This window comes from Lynx rufus, unplaced genomic scaffold, assembly GCF_022079265.1.
Source record: "Lynx rufus isolate CCGP_SWC_20201006 ecotype Redwood Valley unplaced genomic scaffold, mLynRuf1.p SCAF_2, whole genome shotgun sequence".
NCBI lineage: Eukaryota > Metazoa > Chordata > Mammalia > Carnivora > Felidae > Lynx > Lynx rufus.
The window spans coordinates 28020001-28047529 of record NW_025814834.1 but is presented as its reverse complement, the minus strand read 5'-3'; the positions used below and the strand labels follow the sequence as shown (position 1 = coordinate 28047529).

Here is a 27529-nt window from a genome sequence, read left to right as displayed (position 1 = left end):
AGGCACTGCTTTCTCCTTTTGACAGATGTAGAAGCTGAGGTTCAGAGAGATTGAGTGATGGACCCAAGTTCATACAGCTAGTCAGATGGAGAGCCTGCACTTGGACCTAGGTTTTTCCGATTCTGCAGTGCTATTCCAGCGGGTTATGGGGACTGAGAATAAAATACTTGAATTCAGGATTTCCCCCCAAGGTCACTTCAGTTTTGTGTATATGATTGATGAAGGAGTGCTGGGAGTACCCATCCAAGCAATGTATTATTTTAAGGGCATACTATATACTTAAACTACCAGTCTTTTGGCATTTGATGCACTTAATGTAAAAAAAACATAGTTTCTACCTTAATTAAAATAAAATAAAACTGATGCATAATTTCATCATTGCAGGGGAAAACAATCAGCTTTTATTAAAAAAAATTTTTTTTTAATGTTTATTTTTGAGAGAAAGGGAGACAGAGCGAAAGTAGGGGAGGGGCAGAGAGAGAGGAAGACAGAATCCAAAGCAGGCTCCAGGCTCTGAGCTGTCAGCACAAAGCCTGATGAGGGGCTCCAACGCACGAACCACGAGATCATGACCTGAGCAGAGCCGAAGTTAGGCGCCCAACCTACTGAGCCACCCAGGCGCCCCACAATCAGCCTTTAAATGTTAAAGCACTCCATTGAAATTGGATTTGCTTGTTACTGTCCCAAAACACAAAAGCATCTCCATATTTTTCTACTTTCTTTATAGTTTGATTCATCCAGACTCCTCAAATACTCCTCTTTCAACAAGGCTTGTATCTGTTCAAGAAGATGCTGGGAAATCTCCTGCTCGAAATAGGTAAGCTGCCAAATGAAAGCTTTATATTCTGTGTTTGAATTTTTCTTTTTTTCATAGTAATGAGAAGAACAAACAGATGAAAATGGGTGAGATTGTTATACTTTCTTAGCTCTAAAAGCTGAATTAAACTGTTGTTTTCCCTTTTGCTAGTTAGCTCTGGCTTGCATTCTCTTCAGTGTCTCTTTTCTAGTATTTTCCACTGGCTTCAGATCTTGGAACCCACAGCCTCCTCTTTCTTCTAGCTTAGCAGATGGCCTTATTTTCTATTTCATAGGGAAGAGAGGAGGTAACAGATGGGCACTTCCTTAACTCTTACCACCACTTACCAACTTGATTACATTTAGAGCTCATTTTTTTTTTTTTTTCTTTTCTACCTCTTGACCAAGCTAATTCTCCATTTGTATTCTGGATCCCATCCCTGCTCATTTTTTATTAATTATCCTATTGATGTTTGTACATTAATAGTCATTTTGCTGACTTCTTACTGTTAGCATTTAAACAAACTCAGATCACCTGTTAAAAACAAAAATTTCTCCTTTATGGTTCATCTCTAGGGCCTATATTCTCAATTATTTCCTTTCTTCTTAGCCAAAGTCCTTGAAATAGTTGCCTGTAGTCATTCTATACCTGCAAACTGCCTCCTCAGTTTTTACCTTACTAGATCTTACTAATGTTCACACCCCTTCACTGAAAATGCTTTCTTTTTTACAAGCTTAAGTGTTGACTAAGTAGTTATAAACCTGGAGAACTAGACATCTGAATGACTATGGTTTAACATACTTTCAATTTGTTCTTTCGACAAGTATCATTAAGTACCCATAAACTAGATAGTGGAATACAGCAGAGAGTCAAACACAAAAATTGAAAACACAAATAAGCAATAAAGCATAGGGGTAGAGGTTGAGATGTTAAATAGTGAGGTCAGGGAAGACCTCACTGAGAAGGTGACATTTGAGCAAAAACTCAAGGATGTGAGGGAATGAACCATGTGGAATGTTCACCATGTAGAAGAATGTACCGCAAAAACAGGAAACGACAAATTCCTAGAAGGAGCACACCTGGCAAAGGGTAACAAGAGGTCCCGTGTACCTGGACTACAGTGTTCTTACAGTTAAGTGTAAGGACTTTGTCATTTACTCTGGGTGAAATGGGAAGCTACTGGAGAGTCTGTTTTAAAAAACTTAAAAAAGAATTTTTTTTTTAATGTTTATTTTTGAGAGAGGGAGAGAGAGAGCGAGCATGAGTGGGGAAAGGGCAATGAGAGAAGGAATTAGAGGATCTGAAGCGGGCTCTATGCTCACAGCAGAGAGCCCAATGCAGGGCTCAAACCCATGGATCCTGAGATCATGAACTGAGCAGAAGTTGGAGCTTAACCAACTGAGCCACCCAGGCGTTCCACCCCTTAAGTTATTTTAAAAGGATGTTTATCTTTGACCTGGGGAGAGCAGTTTTTCAGTTAACACCTGGTTTTGAATGGCAGCCTTGTTATTAGCTGAGTTCTCTTAAATTACTTAATCTCTGATTCTTGATTTCTTTATATGTAGAATGGATTTACTAGTACCTACTCCATAGTGTGCCTGTGCAGATTAAATGAGTCATATAGTATCTAACTTACTGTAGATGTTCCTGCCTTTTTACCCTTTACATAGAAGCTAAAATTTGGGTTCAGTTTTTCTAAGTAGATGCTAACTAAATTTCTAGCTATAATTTTTTAATAAATAGAAGCTTGCTTGATGCTGTTAATATTCCACTTACAAATCATTTATCTGGTAACTTTGCCAAGAGACAAAATTAAGGATATTATGTCAGAATATAAGAGAGGAAACAAATTTTCACTCATTTTTTAATTGATCAAATTCAAAATATAATTGAGGATAACAACGCAGGTCTAATAAGAAGAAAGGAATTATTTTGGGGGGTAACATTTGCTTAGTGGGGTTCAAAGTTAGTATTTTATCAGAACATTATAGATGTTCATCTAAAGACGCTCTTAGTTTATCAGTTATAACAAAAACTATTTAGTCTGTAGGCCATAGTTTGCTGTCGCTGATCTGCAAGATTATTTTTGCATTTAGTCTGTGATTCTTTATATTTGTCAGCTAAAAAAACAAAAACAAACAAAAAAACCGCACATGAATTTTCAGCATTTTAACAAGAATTTGTATATGTTTTCTTTGAAATATTACTGATATATGAACTACATTTGTCATTACTCTCCTGTAATCTTTCCATAGTGCCTTTCCTTTACACTTATTCTGAAGTAGTTTTAAACTAACATAGAAGTTGGAAATACAGTATAGAGAATTTTTAGATAACTTTTCTGTCAGCTTCTCCCAATGATAATATCATACATAGCCATCATAACTGCATTTAAAAGTACCCTTAATGTTGCCAAGTAAGCATTTATTTAAAAATGAATTTTTGCTGTAATTGATTGATGAAGAATTTACAATTGTGTTTTCACTTTTTGTTTTTATTTCCAGATCAGCCAGCATTACTAACCTGTCACTGGATCGATCTGGCTCTCCCATGGTGTCTTCATATGAGACATCTGTCAGTCCCCAGGCTAACCGGACATACGTTAGGACAGAGACCACTGAGGATGAACGCAAAATTCTTCTGGTACTGGTCCAGTATCTTTGAACCATTGCTAGTTTGAGCATGAAGATTGTTTATTTTATTGATTTTTCTTTTTAAGAAACCTACAAAAAGCCACTTAGCATATAAGTTAATAGAGGAAATAAAGTTTTTATTATAATCACCTAAGAAAGTGGTTAAGCATTGCATGCTCATATATTTGTATTAATATTTGCTTGACCACTTTCATCTGGGAAGATCAGAATTCAGGTATCTATATAATAAGAGTTCCACTTTTAGTTAGGTCCCAGATTGCTTTTAAACTTTGAAAGATGTTTTGCATACACATGAAATGCTTTGCGTACATTTACTATTGTATGTTTATATGAGATAATAATCAGTTGTTTATTGAATTTATCTGTGTGTCAGATAACCGTGTTTAATCCTGTGAGTGACTTAAAGAAAAAAAAATGGCTTCTGTTCTCAAGCTTACAATTCAGAAGGTAGAATTGAGGCTGATGGACAGGTCCTAAATAGTAAAACAAGTAAAGATCCTTAGTAGTGAGGGAGTCAGGAAAGGCTTTCAACTGAAGGGCTTGACCTGGACCTTGAAGGATGGAATGGATTTAGGTAAGACAATGAGGAAAATAAATCTTATTTAAAGGTGTGACAGGGGCGCCTGGGTGGCGCAGTCGGTTAAGCGTCCGACTTCAGCCAGGTCATGATCTCGCGGTCCGTGAGTTCGAGCCCCGCGTCAGGCTCTGGGCGGATGGCTCGGAGCCTGGAGCCTGTTTCCGATTCTGTGTCTCCCTCTCTCTCTGCCCCTCCCCCGTTCATGCTCTGTGTCTCTCTGTCCCAAAAATAAATAAACGTTGAAAAAAAAAAAAAATTAAAAAAAAAAATTAAAAAAAAAAAAAATAAAGGTGTGACAGAGTATAGAGGTGAAAAGGAACATGACATTTTCCATGGACCAAAGTAGTGTTTATTAGTTAGGTGAGGTTGGGGGAGAGATTAAGTTAGAGTCTGTGGGCAGTGACAATGGAAGTTACTTGGGGTCACCTGGTAGAACATGGTGGGTGAATTCAGCCTTTACAAGTTTAGATTTGAATCTGTAGGTGCTGGGAGTGTTTTTGAGCAGGGAGTAATGCACTGAAGGCCTTTCTTCAGGAAAATGCACCAGACAGCTAGGTATAGGTGAGAATGGTGAGAAGCTGGTGGAGTGAAGGCCACAAGAAACAGATTAGTGTGACTGATGATTGTGTCCTCTCCCTTGTCCTGTCTCCAGCAAGGAGTATGCAGTGTTGTACTTAGATAACTAGGGGACTGATCATACACGCCATTGACTGAAAAAATTGATTAGGAATGGTGGTTTTTAAGAGAAAATGTTATGTTTGAAATTAGATGAGCTGAGTTCAAGCTGTTCCCCATGCACATGTCATTTCTATTAAATCAAGGGAGTTAGCTCTGACAAATTCAAGTTGAATTTCCTTTTATGAGTCTAAAAATCACAGGAGAGAATTTGAAAAGGTATGTCATATCCTTCTCAGGAGTAATTATTTGCTTATAATGTGATTTTAGGACAGTGTTCAGTTAAAGGACCTGTGGAAGAAAATCTGCCATCACAGTAGTGGAATGGAGTTTCAGGATCACCGTTACTGGCTGAGAACGCATCCCAACTGCATTGTGGGAAAAGAATTAGTCAACTGGTTGATCCGAAATGGGCACATTGCTACAAGGTAATGTAATCTTAAGAAAGACTTTTTGACATTTATTTATTTATTTATTTATTTATTTATTTATTATGAGGCTATAACATTGAGATATAAGTAAGAGGAGCAAATGTTGTGTTTTGTGAATAGGGTGCTATTTGTTTCTGCATTTGGTGCTTAGGGTGCTAATTAGTCACCCCTTCTCCCTCCTGGCTTTTAGATAGTAGCAAATAGATGCAAGGAGCCAAATGGGGTCGCAATTTACCTTATTTATTAAAAGCAGAAGTTTGTAGTAATTCCCACAACACAAAGCTCTCTGATTAAGCAGGATTGGGGAATGTAGCTAGTTATTAAAAAGCACAGTGGATTCTCCTGCTACTGTTCCCTAATCTGGACATTACAACCTATCTTGGGAATTGAGTCCATAAGTTATGCCTGGAGTGTCCTAGCTCGCCTCATGATTCATTTGTGAAGAAGAGACAGGTCCTGTTACCTTTCAAAATATCACATCCCTAAGCTGTTCTACTTGATTAGATTAGCTGCTGCTCCTTTCCTGGGAAGAAACAAGTATGTAGGAAGAGAGAGTAAAAGGGTTAGCAGTGAAGCCCTGGGTTCCAGTTTTGCCTGTATTTCTCTTAGTTTTGTGCCTTTACTCAGTTTATTTAATCTCTCTGAGACTTAGAGCTCTCAATTCCAATGTGAGGAAAATATATGGTCCTGTGAAGAAGCCCTGAGGATATTATTTCATAATATGGGCTAAAGAGCTTTATAAATTGCGAAATGCCGTATAAATAAAATGTATTGTGTCTATTTCATGTATTTATGTATATATATTTCATACCTATGTCTGTAATACGTGGTATTGTCATCTCATCAAGACTGTAAGCTCCTTGAGGGCAGGAACCATGTTATCCTTTTTTTTTTTATTCTAGTAAGTACAGAGGTATGCTCGCACTGAGCACTTGAGCACTTCATACGTGTTTGTTGTAAATAAAATTAGTTTTTGGTAGGGCTGCCTTATCAGCAGGTTCTCCTTTATTCTGGTATCTGGAGAAATCTTTTAATATAGCTCCAGGTCTTGCTTCTTTTACCCCTCACCTCTCCATGGACCATCTGAAATTTCAAATGATTAGAATGGAAAGAAAATTCATCTTGTGTCTCATCTTGTACCTGTGAAATTATCCTAACTTTTAAAAGTTTTAATTTTTTGGTCTTAATTCAGGGCACAAGCTATAGCAATCGGACAAGCCATGGTCGATGGACGTTGGCTGGACTGTGTCAGTCATCATGACCAGCTTTTCAGGGATGAGTATGCGCTGTACAGGCCATTGCAGGTAGTTTTCCGTGTCCGCCAGTGAGCACATAGCTCGCTTGGGAAGTCTTTCTTGATCAGTGGGAATAAAAAGTAGTTGAATTACTCACAGATACATTTTCCTAACATGTTTTCTCTGTTGTTTGAAAGTTAAACACAGGTTTACTTGGTAGCAGTGGTATGAAAAACCAATTGGAATGAGACACTTTTCAATTGGTATGGCTTTTCTTAAGCTTGACCCTGTATTATCGTTGCCTGTTATTTACCTTTAATGGTTTTCAGTTTTACTGTGCCTGTGGTTTTAGGACTAAGAGAGAGTATACGTAATTAAACGATTGAAAAAATTTAGTATCACCCATGCAGTAGATTTTGATGCATTAGCAGTATTGTATAGCAATGGTAAAATGATGGGTGTGTATATGTCTTTTAATTAGGGAAGTGGAAATTATTTAAAATAGAACTTTTTAAGCAGATAAGCTTTCACTTTTGGTTTATGTTAATTTGTTGTGTATAATGTTTAGTCGTACCTTTGTGAGCTAAAAGTGGAAACTCAAAGGTCAGAAAAGACAAAGGTATGGTATTATTTGTTAAAATTTAACAGTTGCTTTCCAGAATATGTCCTAGCATTGACATAGGATTAGAATAAATTCTAAGCCATGTTCACTCTCAGGACTAAAAAGGATGAAATGAAACACTGTAAAATCTGTATATTATGTTCTGCTCATAATGTGCTGCCTAAATCTACTGATTAATGAGAATTATAATTTTAAGAGTGGAATTGTCAGCATAATGTTGGTTTGCAACTTAGTTTGTATTAATTAGCTTATTTTTATGTAAATCTCTTTAGTGGTTAGCTTTGTAGAAGTATTGGGCTAGCGTTTATTTGTAGTGTGACAGCCTCACAGCGTTGCCGTTGGAAGTGAATGACTTGGCTCTTGTCTTGATCTTTCCAGAGTACAGAATTTTCCGAGACCCCTTCTCCAGACAGTGACTCTGTGAACTCTGTGGAAGGACACTCTGAGCCATCGTGGTTTAAAGACATAAAGTTTGATGACAGTGACACGGAACAGATAGCTGAAGAAGGTGACGATAATTTGACTAGTGAGTTTAAACTTTCTAACATTTTAATTTTTATGACTCATTACTGTGTATGTCTGATAAAATGAATGTTTTGTTTGTTTAGTTGAAAGAATCCTACTTTAAGTATTTTGGCTCCAACTAAACGTAAACATCTGATAGCAATCCTTGTTCTAGATACAGTATTTTCTTAAGAAACCAACTTGTTAGGCTACTGGCGTTTTCAGATTTTGCCATAGTCTCTAGTTTGCAGCAGCTTAAAAATAACTCTGAGCTAATAATATCGCAGCAGACAACTTTCTCACCTCTTCACTATGATATCAGACTTTCTCTCTGCAGAACCTCCAATATGTTTCTCCATTTAAAAAATTCATTTTATATTTAATATGTTCAAATTTTATTAAGGCTACACAGAAGTACGTGAAAATACTGTATCCATTTTGGTATTGCACATTGGGCTTGTATATTAAAAAAACATTTTTCTCCTTTCCTCCAATACCCTGATGAAACCCGTTTTTACTCCCCTCCTCTCCCTATATTTCTTTCCCCTCCCCAACACTAAAAGATTCTGCCAGTCCTAGCAAGCGCACATCAGTCAGCAGTTTCCAGTCCACAGTGGACAGTGACTCAGCCGCGTCCATCAGCCTGAACGTGGAGCTGGACAACGTGAACTTCCATATCAAGAAGCCCTCCAAGTACCCACATGTGCCCCCTCACCCTGCTGACCAAAAAGGTAGGAGGTAGTCACCGTCTGGAATCCAAGCACAGGCTGGAGAGCTGGGCCGTAGGATCTCACGCCAGCCTGTCCTTCTGGCTTCGTCGGTCCCACACGGCGGAGGGGACGTGGTGTGGGTTTTGTTCCACCCTTTCTCATTTTCCCCACACCCCCTCCCCACACTTTTTTTGGTCGGTTCCTTTTATTTCTCGTTTTCTCCCTCAGTACCACCACACCCAATTTAAATAAAGCTTGTAGTCTTTCAAAGGAGCTACATCAGACTGCTCTTCCCTGTAGCATAATGTGCAACTTCCAAGGTGGCATTTCTTGGCATTTATAACATGGACGTTCTGCTCTATTCATTTCTCTTTCTTTATTTAACGTTTTAAAGCCTATATGCTTGTGCTATTAACCAGTAATGTAGTATTTCACTAAACCTTTTCAGGTACTTGAACTATATTCGGTGGGGGGCGGGGGGATAGTCACACATTCCGAAACACCTTTCTACTAGAATTTAAAATGCTTATTATGGAAAGAACAGACCGAGGATGCAAATTTATTTCCTGATATCATTGTATTTTTTCCATGGTTTCTAACTGTGGAGAAGCTTCTCACAGATATTTGTTTGCAGGGAAGGATTGTGTTGATCATACTCGCACGTGTACTTCCAGGCCACGTACTAGTTATTATTTCCCTTTGTTAATAAATGTCATTCTTGTGTCCACCTCAGAAAAAAAGCTTGTTATGTTTATGCCATATTTGTGAAAAAGTTTTCTTCTCTGAGTGATACAAAATGAATGCATTATTTTTAGCTGTCTTATTTGAAGCTGTATTCTACTGACTCACAAACAATAATGGCCATATTCAAAAGACATTTGGTATAAAAGGAAAAATAAGGTAAAGCATTGCTAAAATCCATTAGTGGCAGTACCTAAGAAATGAAATGCTTTTTTAAAATGGATGTTGAGGTTTACTCTTTTGGATATAATTAAAAGCCAAATTTGAGGTGCCTGGGTGGCTCAGTCGGTTAAGCATCTGACTTCAGCTCAGGTCATGATCTCATGGTTTTTGGGTTCGAGCCCTGCATCGGGCTCTGTGCTGACAGCTCAGGGCCTGGAGCCTACTTCAGATTCTGTGTCTCCCTCTCTCTGCCCTTCCCCTGCTCGTGCTCTGCCTCTCTCTCTCTCTCTCTCTCTCTCTCTCTCTCTCTCAAAAATAAATAAACATTAAAAAAATTTTTTTAAAGCCAAATTAAATTTTAGCCCTAAAGAGGCATTATGTAAAAGTAAATAAATTATGTAAAAGTAAAAAATACGTAAGTAAATAAACAATTGTGAGGTTTCATTATGTTGTAGTAACTAAAAAATCATTATTATAAAGATGAAACAATTTGTTCTTTGATTTCACCTGAGGTTTGGATTTTAACATTTAGCTCTCTGAAGTTGAATTGTTTCCTCAGATTGGAAATGCTTGTGTAATTCCTTGCTACTTCTTATTTTGAGTGTAAAAATATGGTCAGAAAAGAGAAATTTTTGAACCTAAACATCTATGCTAAAATAATTGGAAACAAACCCCCATTTCTACAACAAATTTCTCATGGTTGTCAATATTTTTTTTTCAAGTTTATTTATTTAGTTAGAGAGAGAGCGAGCATAAGCAGCTCCGTGCGGTCAGTGCAGAGCCTGACATGGGCTTGGACTCACTAACTGTGAGATCATGACCTAAGCCGATATTAAGAGTTGAGCGCTTAACTGACTGAGCCACCTACGTGCCCCTCATCGTTGTCAATATTAACCATTATGCTCAAGGAGTGGTAAAATAGCGTTTAAGAGTTACAGTAATAGGGGGGAAAAAAAGGGTAGCAAACCGTAAGAGATTCTTAACGATAGAGAACAAACTGAGGGTTGGTGGGGGGAGGTGAGTAGGGGATGGGCTACATGGTGATGGGCATTAAGGAGGACACTTGTTGTGATGAGCATTCTGTGTTGTGAGTGACTGATCACTAAATTCTACTGAAGCTCATATACGCTATATGTTAACTAACTAGAATTTAAATAAAAACTTGAAACAACAACAAAAAAGTTACATTAATAAAAATGTTTGTCTTATTCAAAAAAAGAAGTTTAGAGAGGATGCGGTAAAAGAGGAGACCTGACTGGCATTGAACATGAGTAAGATACAGGTCTTTATGGGAATCATCAAAAATTATAAAAACGGTGGAGAGCATTTGGGCGAGTGTGAAAGGACAGTCCACTAGACACGGACGTTCGGGTGACATGAACGGTAGTCTGGTCCCCTGGAGCACACTGGGTGATGCATTTGTATTGGAAATGACAGGCGTGGGTCAGAGGTGGCATCTGTTGTGACAGAGGATAGCTCTTCTCTGGACGAGTGTGTTGGCAACGCAGTCTTGTTTTGCTGAAAGTAGAATGTGAAATACATGTTTGACTTGATGTTGATTTCACACCTTGGAAAGTTAAGGAAATTATGAAAACCATGAAGAAAGTGACCAGTCATTATAGATTTCATTATAGCAAAAGGTGGACTGCTGGGCAGTTAGACAATTTGCTTTAGATGCCTGACCTTGTAATGTTGGGAGAGGAATGAAATAAGAAACTTCGATAATGAAATTTGTACAGTATTTTTACAACCTCAAATTGTATCCCTAAGGAATTTTAAAGGGGAAGCATCTGCAGTTGAAAAAAATCACCATGAGTCTTTTGCAACCTCTCTGCTCTCAACCCTTTAAAAAGATGGTCTGCAAAAGTTGTGAGAGATAACCTTTATATGAGGATGAATCTGAAAGTGGGGGCTAGCACTTAAAAAAAAAAAAGGGATAGTAGAAGTGTAAATTGTGCTGATGGATGGACTAAATGCCAAGGACATCTCAGAAAAGATTTGGTTTTTAATGTTTATTTTTTATTTTTGGGGGGGGGTACGGGGGGGAGGGGCGGAGGGGCGGGGCAGAGGATCCAAAGTGGACTCCACGCTGACAGCAGAGAGCTGGATGTGGGGCTCACAAACCGTGAGATCATGACCTAAGCTGAAGTTGGATGCTCAACTGACTGAGCCACCCAGGTGCCCCTCAGAAAAGATTTTTAAAATTGTGGTGTAAAGAAAGAAAAAATAATGCCAGTGATACGAGAAAGTTTATATAATATTAATTTAAGCTTCCCCCCTCGCCTCCATTGAGATAATCTTATCAGGAAAGAATTTACATGGTTAAAAGGAAAGTGAAGTCCAAGATAATGAGAAGATAGGGAATGCCAGGTTTTTAAAAAAATTTTTTAAAGTTTATTTATTTTGAGAGAGCGAGAGAGAGCAAGCACAAACAAGGGAGAGGCAGAGAGAGAGGTAGTCGCGGAGTCCAACATAGGACTCCGTCCCACAGACTGCAAGATCATGGCCTGAGCTGAAATAAAGAGTTGGATGATTAACGGACTGAACCACCTAGGTGCCCCAAGAATGCCTGGTTATTTTAGTCTTTTGTCAGGTTTGGTCAAAATATATACTAGATTATTTAAAGAATTTAGAGCTCTGATCATGGGGGCCAGAGTTCGTTATCTTAGAATTGTGGAGAAAAGGAGAGGGTGGAGAAAAGGATGACTGTAGTGACAGAGGCAATAAACTTTTGAAAAAGTAGGTTCTTGATTTGACATTAGAAGTTGGCAAAATTGGGGGCGCCTGGGTGGCTCAGTTGGTTGAGCGTCCGACTTCGGCTCAGGTCATGATCTCACTGTCTGTGAGTTCGAGCCCCATGTCGGGCTCTGTGCTGACAGCTCAGAGCCTGCAGCCTGTTTCAGATTGTGTGTGTCCCTCTCTTTCTGACCCTCCCCCATTCATGCTCTCTCTCTGTCTCAAAAATAAATAAACGTTAAAAAAAATTTAAAAAAAAAATTTTTTTAAAAAGTTGGCAAAATTGTAGAAAAATTTAATGAAAAGAATGTACTGTTTTTATTTATTTATTTTTAAAAAAAAAATTTTTTTTTTCAACGTTTATTTATTTTTGGGACAGAGAGACACAGAGCATGAACGGGGGAGGGGCAGAGAGAGAGGGAGACACAGAATCGGAAACAGGCTCCAGGCTCCGAGCCATCAGCCCAGAGCCCGACGCGGGGCTCGAACTCACGGACCGCGAGATCGTGACCTGGCTGAAGTCGGATGCTTAACCGACTGCGCCACCCAGGCGCCCCAAGAATGTACTGTTTTTAGAAAGGGGAGTGGTGTGAGTGGGCACCAGTGTTGGTTTACTATAATAAGTCTTTTCAAAACAACCCTATTTCCTTCTTTTATGGTAGTAGGAGATTGGTAGCTCAGGAGACTGTGGTGGATCCTGTTGTCTTTGATGTTAATAAGACATTTAATGGTCTCAATAACTTTGTGGACAAAGAGGACAGTTTTGCACTTATATACTAAGGAGGTAGTTATAGACAATAGTCATGTTTACCTGTTAATAGCACAGACTCGAGTCTCTATGAGTCTCTGTACAAAAAACACACATAAAGAGATTAGTGTGTTTGGCAAATGTAGGAACTTAAGGATGTCACTCTTAATATAACACATGGATTTGTACTTTAATGGTTGTGCCAGATATTGAAAGAGTAACCTGATATCAACAGAAAAGGGATGCTCATAGGTTATGCTGTAGGGCTGTCTATCTGTATTCATTTCTTGCTCAACAAGCTTGTTTTTTTTTGGTCAGCACTTTTAATGTTTTCCAGATTCACAAATTTTTAAAATATGGAAAGAATAACTAGCACATTGGATAGCAGAATTGAAATCTAAATATCTTTATTTTCTTAAGCAATCGACTGAGGCTAATAAGATGAAATTTAACACCTTTAAACATAAAATAATGTAATTAGGCTTAAAACATCTACTGTTAATACTCTGGAGAAAGTTGTCCTTTTAAAAAAAAATTTTTTTTTAATGTTCATTATTTTTGAGAGACCAGAGAGAGCGTGAGCAGGGGAGGGGCACAGAGAGAGGGAGACACAGAATCCGAAGCAGGCTCCGGGCTCTGAGCTGTCAGCACAGAGCCCAATGCAGGGCTCAAACTCACGAACCATGAGATCATAACCTAAGCTGAAGTCGGATGCTCAACCGACTGAGCCACCCAGGCGCCCCGAAAGTTGTTCTTAATAGTTCGTGTGATGTTGTCTGAGAGAAATTATATTTATTTTGTATATGGCTGAAGGAGAAGCTAGGTTCAGGAGTTAGGAGTAGTGAGCTCTTGCTGCTGGGCGCTGGGGGTGCCCAGGTGGTGTTGAATGTCCACCTTTCAGAGTTATTGAGGATCGATGCCTACATTGGATGAAAGGTTAGGTACCTTGGTGACTTCTAAGTTTCCTTTTAATTCTGAATCTGAAAGGAGAAATCTAGATTTGACATTTTCAAAGAATGGTAAGGAATGTAAGGAATCCTTCAGCCTATTCAGTAAGAACAGAATAGAAGAGATTCAGCATCAGAAAGAAGGTAATTATTAAGGTCATTTGCAACCTAGAGAGTCTAAAATTTAAGGACTTTCTAGGTGTTTATGGACTTAATAAATGTTTCTGGCTTTCACAGTTCTCTCCTGTTAGTTTTTAGCATACTAACAAGAATTATCCTTTGTCTGCTTTTCTTGTGAAGTTGAAATACAATATTGTGTTTCTTCTGCATTGTGGTTAAGATTAACACTGATTACCAGAAAGTAAATACCGTCAGAGTGAACTGGTAGTAAAGTGAAAGAATAAAACACTCCTCTGCCTCCGGTTTTCATTCCTCTAAAAATACAAATGGGAATGGGTGGTTTTTTAGCTTTCCATTGAAGTTAAAGGTAATATTTATTAACTCTTTTCTTAGGAATCATCCTCTATCTTCTGAGGCTAAGGAAATTTGGATTTCTAAAATTGATTGACATATCTGCACTTAAAAAACAATCTGCTGTTTTTTTATCTTATGTAAGCAAACCCCTCATTTTCATAAGCTCATAAAACTGAAACAGTGGGATCTTGTTTGATTAATTATTCACTGGTGGTAAAATTTGGAGAGTAGTACAATTAAAATACATTTTATTTTGTGTTGAAGCAGGATTCTGAACGAGTCTTGACAAGTTTGTGAGTAGAACCTAGAGAAGTGAAAATCATAGCTTCCATAAGCCTCTAGATCTAACTTCCCATTTACAGGAGAACATAGCAAGTTAAACCGCCCCATGAGGAAGCATTCCGATCAGATCCGGAATATGGGACATTCCACAGGACCTTTGGCCTGGGTTCTTTCAAAATTTAATATCATGACTAAGTGAAAAGGTAGGGAATTTGCTCTGTTCTAAAAGAGAATGAAGGGAATGCAATGTGTGAATCTTAGTGGATCCAGGTTTGAGGCAAAAAATTTATTAAAGCATTTTAGGAACAGATAAATTCAAATGTGCACTAACTTGACAATATTAAGACATTGTCAATTTTTTTGAGTGTATAAATGGTATTGTGGCTATGAGAAGAATGCCCTTATGTTAAACATTTTTTTAGTGTTTATTTTTGAGAGAGAGAGGGAGAGCGAGCAGGGGAGGGGCAGAGAGAGAGGGAGACAGAATCTGAAGCAGGCTTTGCGCTGTCAGTGCAAAGCCCGAAGTGAACCTCTGAATTGTGAGATCATGAGCTGAGCTAAAGTCGGATGTTCAACCAACTGAGGCACCCAGGTGCCCCCAAGAATGCTCTTATTTTTAAGAGATGCACGCTGAAGTATTAGTGGTCAAGTGTCATGATGTGTGTAATTTCAAATGGTTGGGGAAAAACATACATATATGTAGAAAGAAATCAGATGTGGTAAGTTAACAGTTGTTGAATCTGGGTGAAGGGTATACAGGATATTCTGTATGTTTGAAAATGATCACTCCTGGGGGGGGTTAGGAAATATATTTTACATACGTACATATATATAAAAGTAAATGTATATGAAAAGTAAAGCTTGCAAAGCCAATATATTAGCTGAACAAACAGGTTGGCATTATTCATTCTGTGTGGGAGGTACAGAAATGAAGTATAACATCTATTTTTATTTGTCCACATACTTGATTTATTGTATTTGAGTTGGTACACATGAATTTTCTATGTAAAACTTTTTCTCTGCTTTCTTGTTCAAAGGATGATCATATTGGCTTATAAACATAATGACTTCTGAAGCTTGTTTGTTATAAGTGAAATCTATTTAAAACACTTAAAATACGTTGTGGTTTAGTTTGCATAGTAGAAAGAACCTAGAAAAGTTACAGGGGAAGTGAAGAATAAGTTTCACTTGTAAGAGAAGTATTTAATATTCTGAAAGTTCTAAAAGCACACAGCATGTGTTCAGTTACCTTCTGGCAACTATTTGGCAGTGTTTGGTTAGAATTTTGAAAAACTGAAACTCTAATTCAGAAACTCCTAGAAATCCTGATGAGTTATCTCTATTCCCTGCCAGTGTCACTTGTGTATTAATTTGCTTTATAGCTTGTAGTCTGAAATTAAAAAAAAAAAAAAAACACCTTATATATTTTTTCAGGTGGCTTCTCTACCCAAGAACTACTTTGTGTATAGACAGAGTCATTATCTGTGAAATCATACAGCTGTTCATGAGAAAAATAGTGTAACTTTTTTGGCTTTTCATGCCTAAATTACTGAAGATCTCAATTTTCGTAAACTGGTTCAGCTTTGATAAGGGAAAAGCAATCTGTTAAAAGATTATCTGACTTTACTGCTTCAAGGTTCTTTTGAGTTATTATTCAAGTCTTTCAAGTCTGTTAAGTTTAGTATGAAGTGTGTGGAATAAATCTAAAGATGCTTTTTAGCCTAACGCTCTCTTGAATTGGCTGGGCAGTGTTGGGTTTAGTATGAGTAATACTTCGTGTGTAGGTGTGTTCTCTGTATAATTACGCTGGCAAGTTACAGTCATAAGTCTCTGCTTTTCTTCCCACTCTCTCTGCTCTCTCCCTGGTATGCAGAGTATTTGATATCTGACAACGGAGGACAACAACTCTCAATAAGTGACGCCTTCATCAAAGGTAATTTTCTCAAAAGCTGTACACGGGATATTGTGTCTTGTTTGTGAGGATGTGCTTAGGGCCTAGCACACTGATTGGCACAGAGTAGGTACCGCAAATAAATTTGATTGTTTTAATATAATGGGAACACAGTTTTTGATACGTATGGTGACTCTGAGAATGTTGGGAGTGAAGAATATAAACTTGGACTTGGTTTGAGACAGGCTATCTGATCTGAAGGGTAATTGTTTAAAAGCTTTTAAATAGAATTTGCGTTTTATTCTTTTTTTTTTTTTAATTTTTTTTTTCAACGTTTATTTATTTTTGGGACAGAGAGAGACAGAGCATGAACGGGGGAGAGGCAGAGAGAGAGGGAGACACAGAATCGGAAACAGGCTCCAGTCTCTGAGCCATCAGCCCAGAGCCTGACGCGGGGCTCGAACTCACGGACCATGAGATCGTGACCTGGCTGAAGTCGGACGCTTAACCAACTGCGCCACCCAGGCGCCCCTAGAATTTGCATTTTATTCTTTTAAAGGCATACATAGCTTATGCTTTCCAAATCATGAATATAATATTAAGTATTGACATACATATCATCAAGGATTCTCAAACCTGTCAGAAAGCCTCCAAGGAGATCTCATCCAATTGAGGACGCAGCTTGCCCTGTTGAACTGGGAAGAGAAGTGGGCAGAGGAGATAAAGAACTGATTCTGCTGGTCCATATCTTGGGGATGGAAGGCATTATGGAAGAGTACAGTCTTCTCTTACACCTTCCCTACTTAGTTTACTGTGGAGTACTGACATGCTTAATTAGTTCATAACCCTCCACAGCCTAGACCTTAGACAGTGGGAGGGCTTCAAATAAAAGAGAAAAGGTGGGGCAGGCTGGTGCACGGGGGGCCATTCGCAGCTGATCTCAAAATTTAGCAGGGTTTCTATATTCACCTCTGAACACCTGGTTCAACCAGAAGTTGATAGGCCTGCTGTTTACATAATTAAAATGTACAGTTTTTGTTCCTCGCATGTGGACATGTTCTTTACTTTATAGTGCTGGACCATTATGTTGGAAGCTGTTTTGTTTGGTTGGTTGGCTTTAAGAGGGGGGAAGGATGAGAGAATTTTTGTAAACGTTTCCCACCTCTTTCCATTTATTCAGTCACATTTTCAGTAGTTATATAGTGAGCATTTTTTTTTTGCAAAACTTTTAATGTTACCTATTTATTGTTTAGATCCACTTTCATTCTTTTTAAAAATTTAAAGATTTTACAAAATTTTACATAGATTGTTACCATGTTTTAATGTTTCTTTGTAGTTCATTTTTGGGTCTGACTTATAAAAATTTGGCTTAAAAAAAGGCCTTTGTTTTTTATATTGAGAAAGAAACAGTATTAAGAATTGTCTGGATAAACTTTCTACACTGTCACATGCTGGTTCAGACGTATCAGAGCTGAGCTTTTCTCTTTCAAGCTCAGCACCCACACTATCACATGTTGTTCTGCCAGCATTCAGAGTTGTGCTGAATGTAGTTTTTAGTTTGCGTTATTATAAGGAAAGCTGGCCTCCTTTTTTAATGTCCCCAGCTGAATAAAAGGACTATAAAAAAATCTCATTTGTTTCTCAGAAGCCATATTTAAAATTGTTGGCTTAAGAGTCCTAGTCACTTACGTAAGTTTGCTTTCTGGTGTTCTGTCTCTGATTTTGGCTGTTATGAGTTGATGATCTAAGTCAGACTTAATTTTTTTATTTGTGTATTGACACATGTCCTTGCCTTTTTATACCAATAGTTTGAACTGACAGACTTTAAAAAATTTTAAAGGATAACTTGGCACTTTCTAAACCTGTAAGTATATGGTATAAAATGCAACAGCGAAATACAATTTCTTATTTTATACTTAGAATCCTTATTTAATCGTCGAGTTGAGGAAAAATCCAAAGAGCTGCCTTTCACACCTTTGGGTTGGCATCATAACAACCTGGAGCTGCTGAGGGAGGAGAATGGAGAGAAACAAGCCATGGAGAGGTTGCTGTAAGGCAGTGAGCTTTTTGATTTTAATTTTCCACTTTTATAATGTTCGGTGACTTGGTGGGCATATGCATAGTAGTTTTTCTTCCTCATGAAATCAAAAATACTAAGATTACTTAGGAAATAAAGCCTATTCTGATGAACTTTCTTGTAAGAGTCCTCAACTCTGATTGTCTGTGCCCAGTGTAATTTATGGGGTAAAATTTCATTGAATTAAAGGGGTTATCTTAATTGAATATACTCACAGATTTCATTCATGTGCAAGATCATTAAGGCGCAGATAAAATAAGATTGACTCAAACAGATCTTCAAGCCCTAATTCCCATGCTTATTTCTTTGTAGAGTGCCTGTTGATTTTCAGAATTCTTGTCTCTGGCGGTATTAACTCTGCAAACTTCTTTCTTGTGACATTTTTGTAGCTCAGCTAATCATAACCACATGATGGCACTACTCCAACAGTTGCTCCATAATGAGTCATTGTCACCATCTTGGAGGGACATCATTGTATCACTGGTCTGCCAGGTTGTTCAGACAGTCCGACCTGATGTCAAGAACCGGGATGATGACATGGACATCCGTCAGTTTGTCCATATTAAAAAAGTGAGTTCCGCTAATGCTTTTCTAATGCTAGGTGCTGATCGGAGGGCCTGGCAGTAATTTGGCTCTTAATGGTCATCTAAAGGGGGTTCTCGGTGAGGAGGGGAAGGTTTTTCTGCCTGATATGTTTATTAACAATGAACTCAGTGGTCATGGAAGCCACTCATAGGAAGTGAGAGGTGAATGGAAGGGGTGAGTTGGGCGTGGAGTGAATTGGGAAACCAAGCAAATATGGTTTCTTCCTTTCTTGCTTCCTTTTGCTTGATGTGTCGTCTATGAGAAGACCTCTTCCCACAGATTACTGTCACTGTTCTGAGGAAAAGCAGTGGGTAATTGCTTTATTTAGCTGGAAATGGAGTCCTGTATGTATTTTTTTGCCTATGACGTTTGACTTAGTAATGGTTTTACTTGCCAATTTGTTCGGTCAGATTAGTATTTTAGAGCACCAGCTAATACTGTAGAGAGTGGGAAATGGTAAATAGACAGTCGTGCTAGATGCCATTAATTATTGGTTGAAAGGAAGAGCTATATTCTGGAACTTCTGTTCTGATTTGATTACATAATAGTTAAAATTAAAAATGGAACTAAATAATAACATCCAAACGACTGGATTCTAAGGATATATTATTGAGTTTTGTTTTATTTCATTAGATTCCAGGTGGAAAGAAGTTTGATTCTGTGGTTGTCAATGGATTTGTTTGTACCAAAAATATTGCACATAAAAAGGTAATGTGATCTTTTCCGACAGTGAAGGTCAGCAAACTATGATTGTGTACCAAGCCAACAAGTTGGGGTACTAACTTCTAATCATAGAAGAGAAGGAGAATGGATATCAAGGAGTAGTTTAGCAGTGTCTGCTATAGGGGTGAAATCTTGGAGGTTCAGGAAAGGTCTCCCAGAGCTGATGATGATTAGGATTTGGATAATAGGAACTCATCGGACAAAAGGAGGTAGGGGGAGGGTGGGTCAGGTTTCCAGACCAACAGAATGATAGGATACTGGTATCATTTCTCCCTTGACCCTGCCACATCTTAGGGAGACAAGGTTTCTCTAATAGCCTGGAGTCCTTCCAGAGGCCTAGAATTTTAAAACTTTGCTGTTTTAGGGCTGAGCTGCAGAATTATCACTGATATTCTGTTATCTTTCTTACCTTCTATCTCTGCCTTCAGGCCTGAGGTCTCTTTCTAGCACTAACACAAAGAAGTGGGGTGAAATAACCTGGTGTGTTAAGGAATCTCTGAGATCCTAAGGTGCAAGATGAGAAAGGAGATGAGGTTGGAGGAAGCAGGCAAGGGCTTTGTATCCCAGTAGGGGCCTTGAACTTTATTCTGAAGGCCCCTGATTCTCAAAGTGGATAGTACATTAGGGTCACCTGTGGACGTAGTTAAATATGTAGAGTCCTAAGCCCAACCCCTAGAAATTCTCATTCAGTATAAGGGAGTTGGTGGGGTGGGGAGGTGGGGTTGCTTTTAAAGTAGGCGTTCCAGATGTTTCCAGTGTCATTTGTTGCTCCTCACGTTTTGAGAAGCCATCAGTCTAGCTGTGCTCTCAAACTTGCTGTGCTTCTGAATCACTATGGGAGCTTACTTCAAATAGAGATAACCTGACCCCCCACCTCTGGGAATACTGATTTGGTTACTATGAGAGCTTAGGCAGATTTCTAGCCTGAACGACTAGGTGGGTGAACTGCAGTCCTATCTTCACTCTTTTCTAAGCAGAGACTAATTCATTTTTGGTAAAGGCATTAGGCTCCTGAAAATTATTAGTGACCATAGATAAATAAAAGTACGCTTGGATTTGAACTGTTGTCAGTATTTCTACATAGAGTCTTATTAAACCAGGCACATTACCCATCAAAGTAGTAATTTAAGCCAAATGAAATGATCTGTGTTGAATTAAAAGGTAAGTATGTTGAGATTATCTCCAGAATTGAAAGTTATATGTGGGTGTGGTAGAAACATAGGCATGAATGACTGTCTTGCTCCACTGACCATATTTAGAGGTAGTCTTTAATTTGTAGTTGGTAAAAAATCCCTAAATGTAGTTCCCCAACTGATGAGTCACTGTTTCAAGATCATTTGCCAGTTTGGAGTCTACAAGCACGGTCAGTCTGAAACCTCCATTGCGGGACCCAGGCTCTTCTGCCTGTGGTTTTAGTTACATGGATAGGATGTATTGTAGGAATCTGTGCTTCTGGATATGCTTTAAGGTTTTCCTTTTTAAACTTTTTACCCACTTTGGCTTGCCAGTTTATAGTTTCTTGGAATCTATTCAGGGGGCATTTTCATTCTTTTCTCCCTCCTCTGTCCTTGAATTTTAGAAAGGTTAAGTTAGGCTTTCAAAGTTGCTGATTTCTATGAGTTTATAAAGTATCCTGTCTTTAAGCTCCTCTCCTCCATACCCAGGGCTTGGTATCTTTTCTTGCAATATTAAAAAAACAAAAACCTTTTAAGAGAGTATGGAGCCAAGTTTTTAGGAAGTCTGCATTGCTCTGAGCTCATTATTTGTTTTGAAAAAATATTTAAGAGAATACCACAAAAGAACTAAATGAGAGTATTTCATTACAGATATAAGGAAATAATCTATTTAGGAGGAATTATAAACAGTGTGAGTTTAGTGATTAAAGGAGGTCTGTAATATAATAGACTTTAAAATCTTTTAACAAACTTCATCTTTTGTAGATGAATTCTTGTATTAAAAATCCCAAAATTCTTCTGTTGAAATGTTCCATCGAGTATCTCTACAGAGAAGAAACTAAATTTACCTGCATTGATCCTATTGTGCTTCAGGTAAGAACTTCTTACTGAAACAGTGATCTGGAGGGATGTTTGTGTACGGTAGTGCCTGCAAACACTTAGAACTCTTTCCACCTGCTTAAATTGGAGGGGCAAAGAAACTCGATTGCATTTGTTTCATTAAAAACATTTTTTATAGGGGCGCCTGGGTGGCTCAGCTGGTTAACCATCTGACTCTTGATTCCGGCTCAGGTCATGATCTCATGGTAATGGGATCAAACCTCTTGTATGGCTCCACACTGACAGCGTGGAGCCTGCTTGCGATTCTCTCTCTCTGCTCCTCCCCCGCCTATGCTCCCTCCCCTCCCACCCAATAAATAAATAAACTTAAAAAAATTTCTTTTTAATTTATTAAATCATTATAAAAGACATTTTTATGTATTACTTTGGAAGCTTACCAAAACCTCTGTCACTCCTCATTTTTATTTATATTTATTATTTTTTAAATGTTTATTTATTTTGAGAGAGTGCATGCACTTGCAAGCGGGGGATGGGTCAGAGAGAGAAAGAGAGAGAGAGAGGAGAGAGAGAGAATCTTAAGCAGGCTCTGTGCTGACAGCACAGAGCCTGACACTGGGCATGATCTCACATGCTCACATGTGAGCATGAGATCATGACCTGCGCCGAAATCAAGAGTCAGATGCTTAACCAACTGAGACACTGAGGCACCCCTGTCATTCCTTATTTTTAGAGTTTCAAAGTGTTAAGGGGAACCTAGAACTTTTTGGGAATATACGGAAGAAAAAGTGAAAATCTGAATTCTGGCCTCTGTGCGCACTTGGGTTGTTGATTTACTTCAAGTATTTTTCTAACTTACCAGATTTCCCAGTGGCAATACCTGGCTTTTCATATAGTCTGTTGTACTAAAACACTTGTTTCTGGAACACCAGTTACCTTGTACACAGCTGGTAAAGGGGAGCAGCATCAGATGGAAGTTGTGTTGGTTTCTATGTGATTTTTCTTAGCTAAGGGGACCCAGCATGGCTGCAGTAGGATCATAACCCTCATAACCCTCAACTGGAAAGAAGAATCTGCCTCAGCTTGGCTGCTACCAAGGCAGGAACCCTTTTGGCTCTTTTTAAGAAATTCAAAGTGCTCTGCTGTTGGAAGGGCTCTCTCCCTGGAGGGAAGCACCCCTAGCCCTGGGTGTTTCTTAATGGCTCCACTGCTCAGAGCTCCTTTTGTGGTTGTACTGTTGAAGTTGCTTTTGTATACTTTAAATTTCCCTTGAGGCATGAGGCACCCTCCAGCTGTGCTGAGCTACCCATTGGGGCTGCCCACATTCTCTCTCAAGGTACTGATTATTTTTGTTAGTGCACTGGATATGAAGTTATATTGGTCTAAAAAGTTTTTTGCCCCGACTTCTTTTCTACCATAAATACTATTAATTTTAATCAGCTGTTGTTCAAAATGGGAGGTTTTCAGGAATGTGTCTGTAATATTATAGTAGAAACACATTCAGTTCCAGAAACATTTAGAGAAACTTGAAAATTCGTGGGTGATAGGCACGTTTTTCTGAGAGTGGTAGGAGCAGTCACTTTTGTACTGAATTCATAGACACCAACAGAAGAAACTTCGTTGTGGTTTATGGAACTCTGCTCTATTGCTTAATGAACTCTGTTACTTGGGGCTCTTTCCTCTTTAGAATTCAGTTATAAATAAGGGCAAATCAGGGGTTCTGCCTATATCATACCCTCCCTACTAGCTCTGATGTACTGTGCCTTCTCAGTGGTGACCTGAAATAAGGAATTAGGGGAAACACAATTACTGTTTGTGGAATCTCAGATTCTTTAATGCTGGGAATTTTCTTGATCTCAATGAAGCGGTCCATGGAAAACTTTTATAGGATTAGATCACAACTGCATTGATTGTAAGGCTTATCCTGATTGCATTTGTTAAAATGTATAAAATTATAGGTCTTGTAATTGATGAATTGGGTAGCTGAAATCCACAGGTAATTATTTACAGAACATTTATACTTAAATTTATTCACTCCATTTTAACTCCATTCTTGCAAGTAGGTTAACATACTAAAGTCTTTTTGTGTTAGAGAAGTTTGCTCTGGGCAAACATGTATCTAAGAGACATGATTTAATTCACATAACCTAAAGCATCTTGGTTGTGCTTTGAAACATAGTTTCTTATACCTCTAATACCTGCCCTATAGAAGTTTTTAGTTTGAATTAATATAAAGCATCAGCTTATTTTTTTCTCCTTTTTTGTTTGGTCCAATCAATGTGGAATAAGCAAAGAAGAAGCCGAAATTTTGGTTCATACAGGTGTACCTCAGAGATACTGCAAGTTCGGTTCCGGGCCACTGCAGTAAAGCCAGTATTGCGATAAAGCAACTTAGGTGACTTGTTTGGTCTCTCAGTGCATATAAAAGTTATGTTTACACCGTACTGTAGTCTTTTAAGTGTGCAAATGGCATTATATCTAAAAAAAAAAAAAAAAGTATACATGAATTAAAAACACTTCACTGCTAAAAAATGCTGACCATCATCTGAGCTTTCAGTGAGTTGTTCACAATCACTGATTACAGAGTACCATAACAGATATAGTAAGAATGAAAAAGTGTAAAATGCTGCGAGAATTTCCAAAATGTGACACAGATATGAAATGAGCGAATGCTGTTGGAAAAATGGTGCCAATAGACTTGTTTGACACAGGGTCGCCACAGACCTTCGATTTGTAAAAAGTGCAGTACCTGCGAAGCACAGTGAAGCAAACTATAATAAACAAGGTATGCCTGTAATTAGAAAGAGGATGAGTGACAGAGGCTAAGCAGGTAATTACCCTGGGGCTTTACAGTGTCTTCACAAAGCTGGCACTACTGGTGAAATTATGATATTTGGAAGTTTTGGGTTTGAGAACAAACGGCTAAGAAAGAATTCTTGAGACATTTTCGGTGTAAAGAGGTGATTTTCTTACAGCGTGGGGAGAAAGAGGGAAACAGAGGCAAAAGAAATGTAACTGAGCAGAAAGAGCTGCCCTGGGATTGTGAGGAGTGACTGATTATATACTTTTTAATTAGTGAGGGTTAGGGATAGTAGAAGTCTCTAAGGAATTTGGAAGCAAGACTTTCTGGACCTTGACGGGCTAGTTGCTGTTAAGATAAGGTTACATTTAGTCTTTAGTAAAACATAAACATTGAGGCACTAAGGCAGCCCTGAGTTCCTTGAAGAAGGTCACACTCTGCATGTTCAGGTATCAGTGTGCTGTAAGCTGTTAGGAAATTTAATTTAAGTTACAGTTCTTTTGCCTTTGTTTCCCTCATCACTACTAGGTCTGTTAGTGTGCCTCTGCTCCATTCCATGCTCATGGCCCACTTCCTGATATTCTGTCCTTGCTGGGCCTGGCCCAGGTTTCCTTTGAACATGGTGCTTCATGTGCAGTCACGATAGCTGATTATAGTTGGGACTGAGAGGAAGTGTATTTGCCATCCCTGTGCCAAAGGCCAGAAATTAAAAAAAAAAAAAATCAACGTATAGTTGCACTTTTGAAGCTGCACAGATAAAATCATTGAAAATGCCATTAAATGACCATTTGGTAAGTAGAGTAGGAAATTAACACGTTTCAAGGGAAAAAATCCATTTCGTTAATAATTGGAGATGTTGAAAACATACGATTTCTATCAGTAAACAGAAAACGGTAGAAATGTACTTCATAGTGGTGGGTTCATTGCAGGGAGTAGGCTCATCCATTGCTGGCGGCACTGACCATGAATACAGACTTGCTCAAAAGACACTTTGGGCGTGTGGAGCAGAAGTGACAGACATGCACACACATTCAAGTGTCTCCTTTCTGGAGCCCATAAACTTTATGAAGCAGTCAGTGATTTGTATTGTTTTAACTCTGGTCATTGTTGGTAGTATTCATTTGCTTTGAAAATAAGCCTTCGTCAAGAAATTGTATTAAGTGGTATGTTTTAGGTCTTTATAGCTGTACTAAGTAGAAGATGATCTTCTGGGAGATTGAAATGAGGAAGAAGCTGAAAAAGCATCTGTTAGAGAGTTATTTATTCCAATACCCAAAGAAGAGCTACTCTAGTTAATTTCAGAATGTAGTAGGGGGATTCTATATTTAAAGAATGAGAAATTGCTTTCATTGGGGAGTTAGGTTCACTGAGGTTAGGTTTGTTTGTTTTCTTTTAATCTCTAAGAGCAAACTAATTGGATTCTTGGCTTTCACATTATTAGTTATTAAGAATGGAAAATCCTTCAAAGTACAATTAGTGAGTCAGAAAATGGAATTTCTCCTAAAACCCTTTTTTATTAGCATAACCAACAGTTGAGATTTATGAATAATATTCTTGGTTGTGTTTGAAGTGACTTGCTTATAGACTTATTTGGAGATGGAGAGACTTAGTCAAACCCTCCTGATGTTTTAATATTTGTAGATCTTGAATTGAAGCAGGTATAATATTTTTGATGTTTTTTTTTTCCTTAGGAAAGGGAATTCTTGAAGAATTATGTTCAGCGAATAGTTGATGTTCGACCTACATTGGTTCTAGTTGAAAAAACAGTGTCTCGGATTGCCCAAGACATGTTACTAGAACATGGCATTACTTTGGTCATTAATGTAAAATCAGTGAGTGTTCCTATTTTTCTATCATTTAAAAAAAATCTCTGTTTTTAAATTTATATGCATCATATTGATATGCAGGGATCTTTGATTATCTGTTTGGTCTTCCATATATATTGAAAGTAGGACAGTAAGCACGACAGTCGTTTCTTTATTTAAGACTAGAGAATCTCAGACTGGAGGAAAGGGTAATAAATTATATAGCACTCATTATAGTTGTAACACCAAAGATGTAATAGATAATTGGTAATGAGTAGTATTTGTTGAGCCTTTGTTTTGTTTGGGGAATTGTATGAGTAGAAGATGCTCTCTCTCCTGAAAAGTTACCCTCTTCAGAATAGAGGCCACTTCTAGGAAATTTCCTGTTTCCCCCAGTCCTGTGCCAATGCACGATGCTCACATGTCTTTTAATAATGTTATTAATATGAGTCTGGTTTGTTTTCGTGGGAACATATTGATCACTGAGCAACTACTTATAGTGTAATCTAGAATCAAAAATTATTATATAATTAAAATTAAGAAAATTAATTGTGAAGTTTATGTCTAAATTTTTCCTATTTTCCAGATAAAATTTACTAAGAATTTTATTCTCTAATTTTGTAATAAAACGTTTTTCTGTGTTCTAGCAAGTTTTAGAACGAATCAGTCGGATGACCCAAGGTGATTTAGTAATGTCGATGGACCAGCTGCTTACAAAACCCCACCTGGGCACCTGTCACAAATTTTATATGCAGATCTTTCAGTTGCCTAATGGTGAGTGATCGTTAGATAGATTGACCTGAGATTGGAGAATTGAAGAAATGAGTAAACTCATCAGTACTACAGTGTTTTCTTTGTCCTAATTTCTAATAATCCATTAATAATGTTTAGTTATAATACTAATATCTATTAGCAGTGTTTGTTAAATGAGGATTGGTAACTGTGGTCTTACTTGAAAGTTTTTCTTTTGTAGAGGTCAAGATAATGAAATAATTCTGTCTGGGCTTGTGGAATGCCAACTATGTCTTCTTAAACTTTTTATATGTTTATTTGTAGAGCAAACCAAAACACTGATGTTTTTTGAAGGCTGTCCACAGCACCTGGGCTGTACAATCAAGCTTAGAGGAGGCTCTGATTATGAGCTGGCTCGAGTTAAAGAGATCCTAATATTTATGATCTGTGTAGCTTATCATTCTCAACTAGAAATCTCCTTCCTCATGGATGAATTTGCTATGCCTCCTACGTTAACACAAAACCCTTCCTTCCATTCTCTGATTGAGGGGCGGGAGGATGAAGGGACCGCACAAGAGCCGTTCAGCGGAAGCCCCCTCCCCCGGGAGCC

At 38.1% G+C, this 27529-nt stretch overlaps 1 protein-coding gene across 4 annotated transcripts in view; it reads left to right on the top strand.

The window, feature by feature from the left end:
* PIKFYVE (phosphoinositide kinase, FYVE-type zinc finger containing) overlaps nt 1-27529 on the top strand; it is an 80922-nt gene that overhangs the window by 17091 nt on the left and 36302 nt on the right. For 2 of the 4 annotated variants that reach the window (XM_047082838.1, XM_047082836.1), the window contains 14 exons: nt 728-817; nt 3301-3439; nt 4973-5130; nt 6326-6437; nt 7369-7516; nt 8058-8225; nt 16168-16227; nt 18106-18235; nt 18652-18832; nt 19481-19555; nt 21511-21618; nt 26074-26214; nt 26835-26961; nt 27244-27529. The exon at nt 27244-27529 is cut by the window's right edge and continues 874 nt beyond it. In XM_047082838.1, the coding sequence (XP_046938794.1) occupies nt 728-817; nt 3301-3439; nt 4973-5130; nt 6326-6437; nt 7369-7516; nt 8058-8225; nt 16168-16227; nt 18106-18235; nt 18652-18832; nt 19481-19555; nt 21511-21618; nt 26074-26214; nt 26835-26961; nt 27244-27529 (1923 nt within the window). Of the gene's footprint in view, nt 1-727; nt 818-3300; nt 3440-4972; nt 5131-6325; nt 6438-7368; nt 7517-8057; nt 8237-16167; nt 16228-18105; nt 18236-18651; nt 18833-19480; nt 19556-21510; nt 21619-26073; nt 26215-26834; nt 26962-27243 lie in introns of those variants that run through there. The other 2 variants (XM_047082837.1, XM_047082839.1) reach the window with 2 other exon arrangements.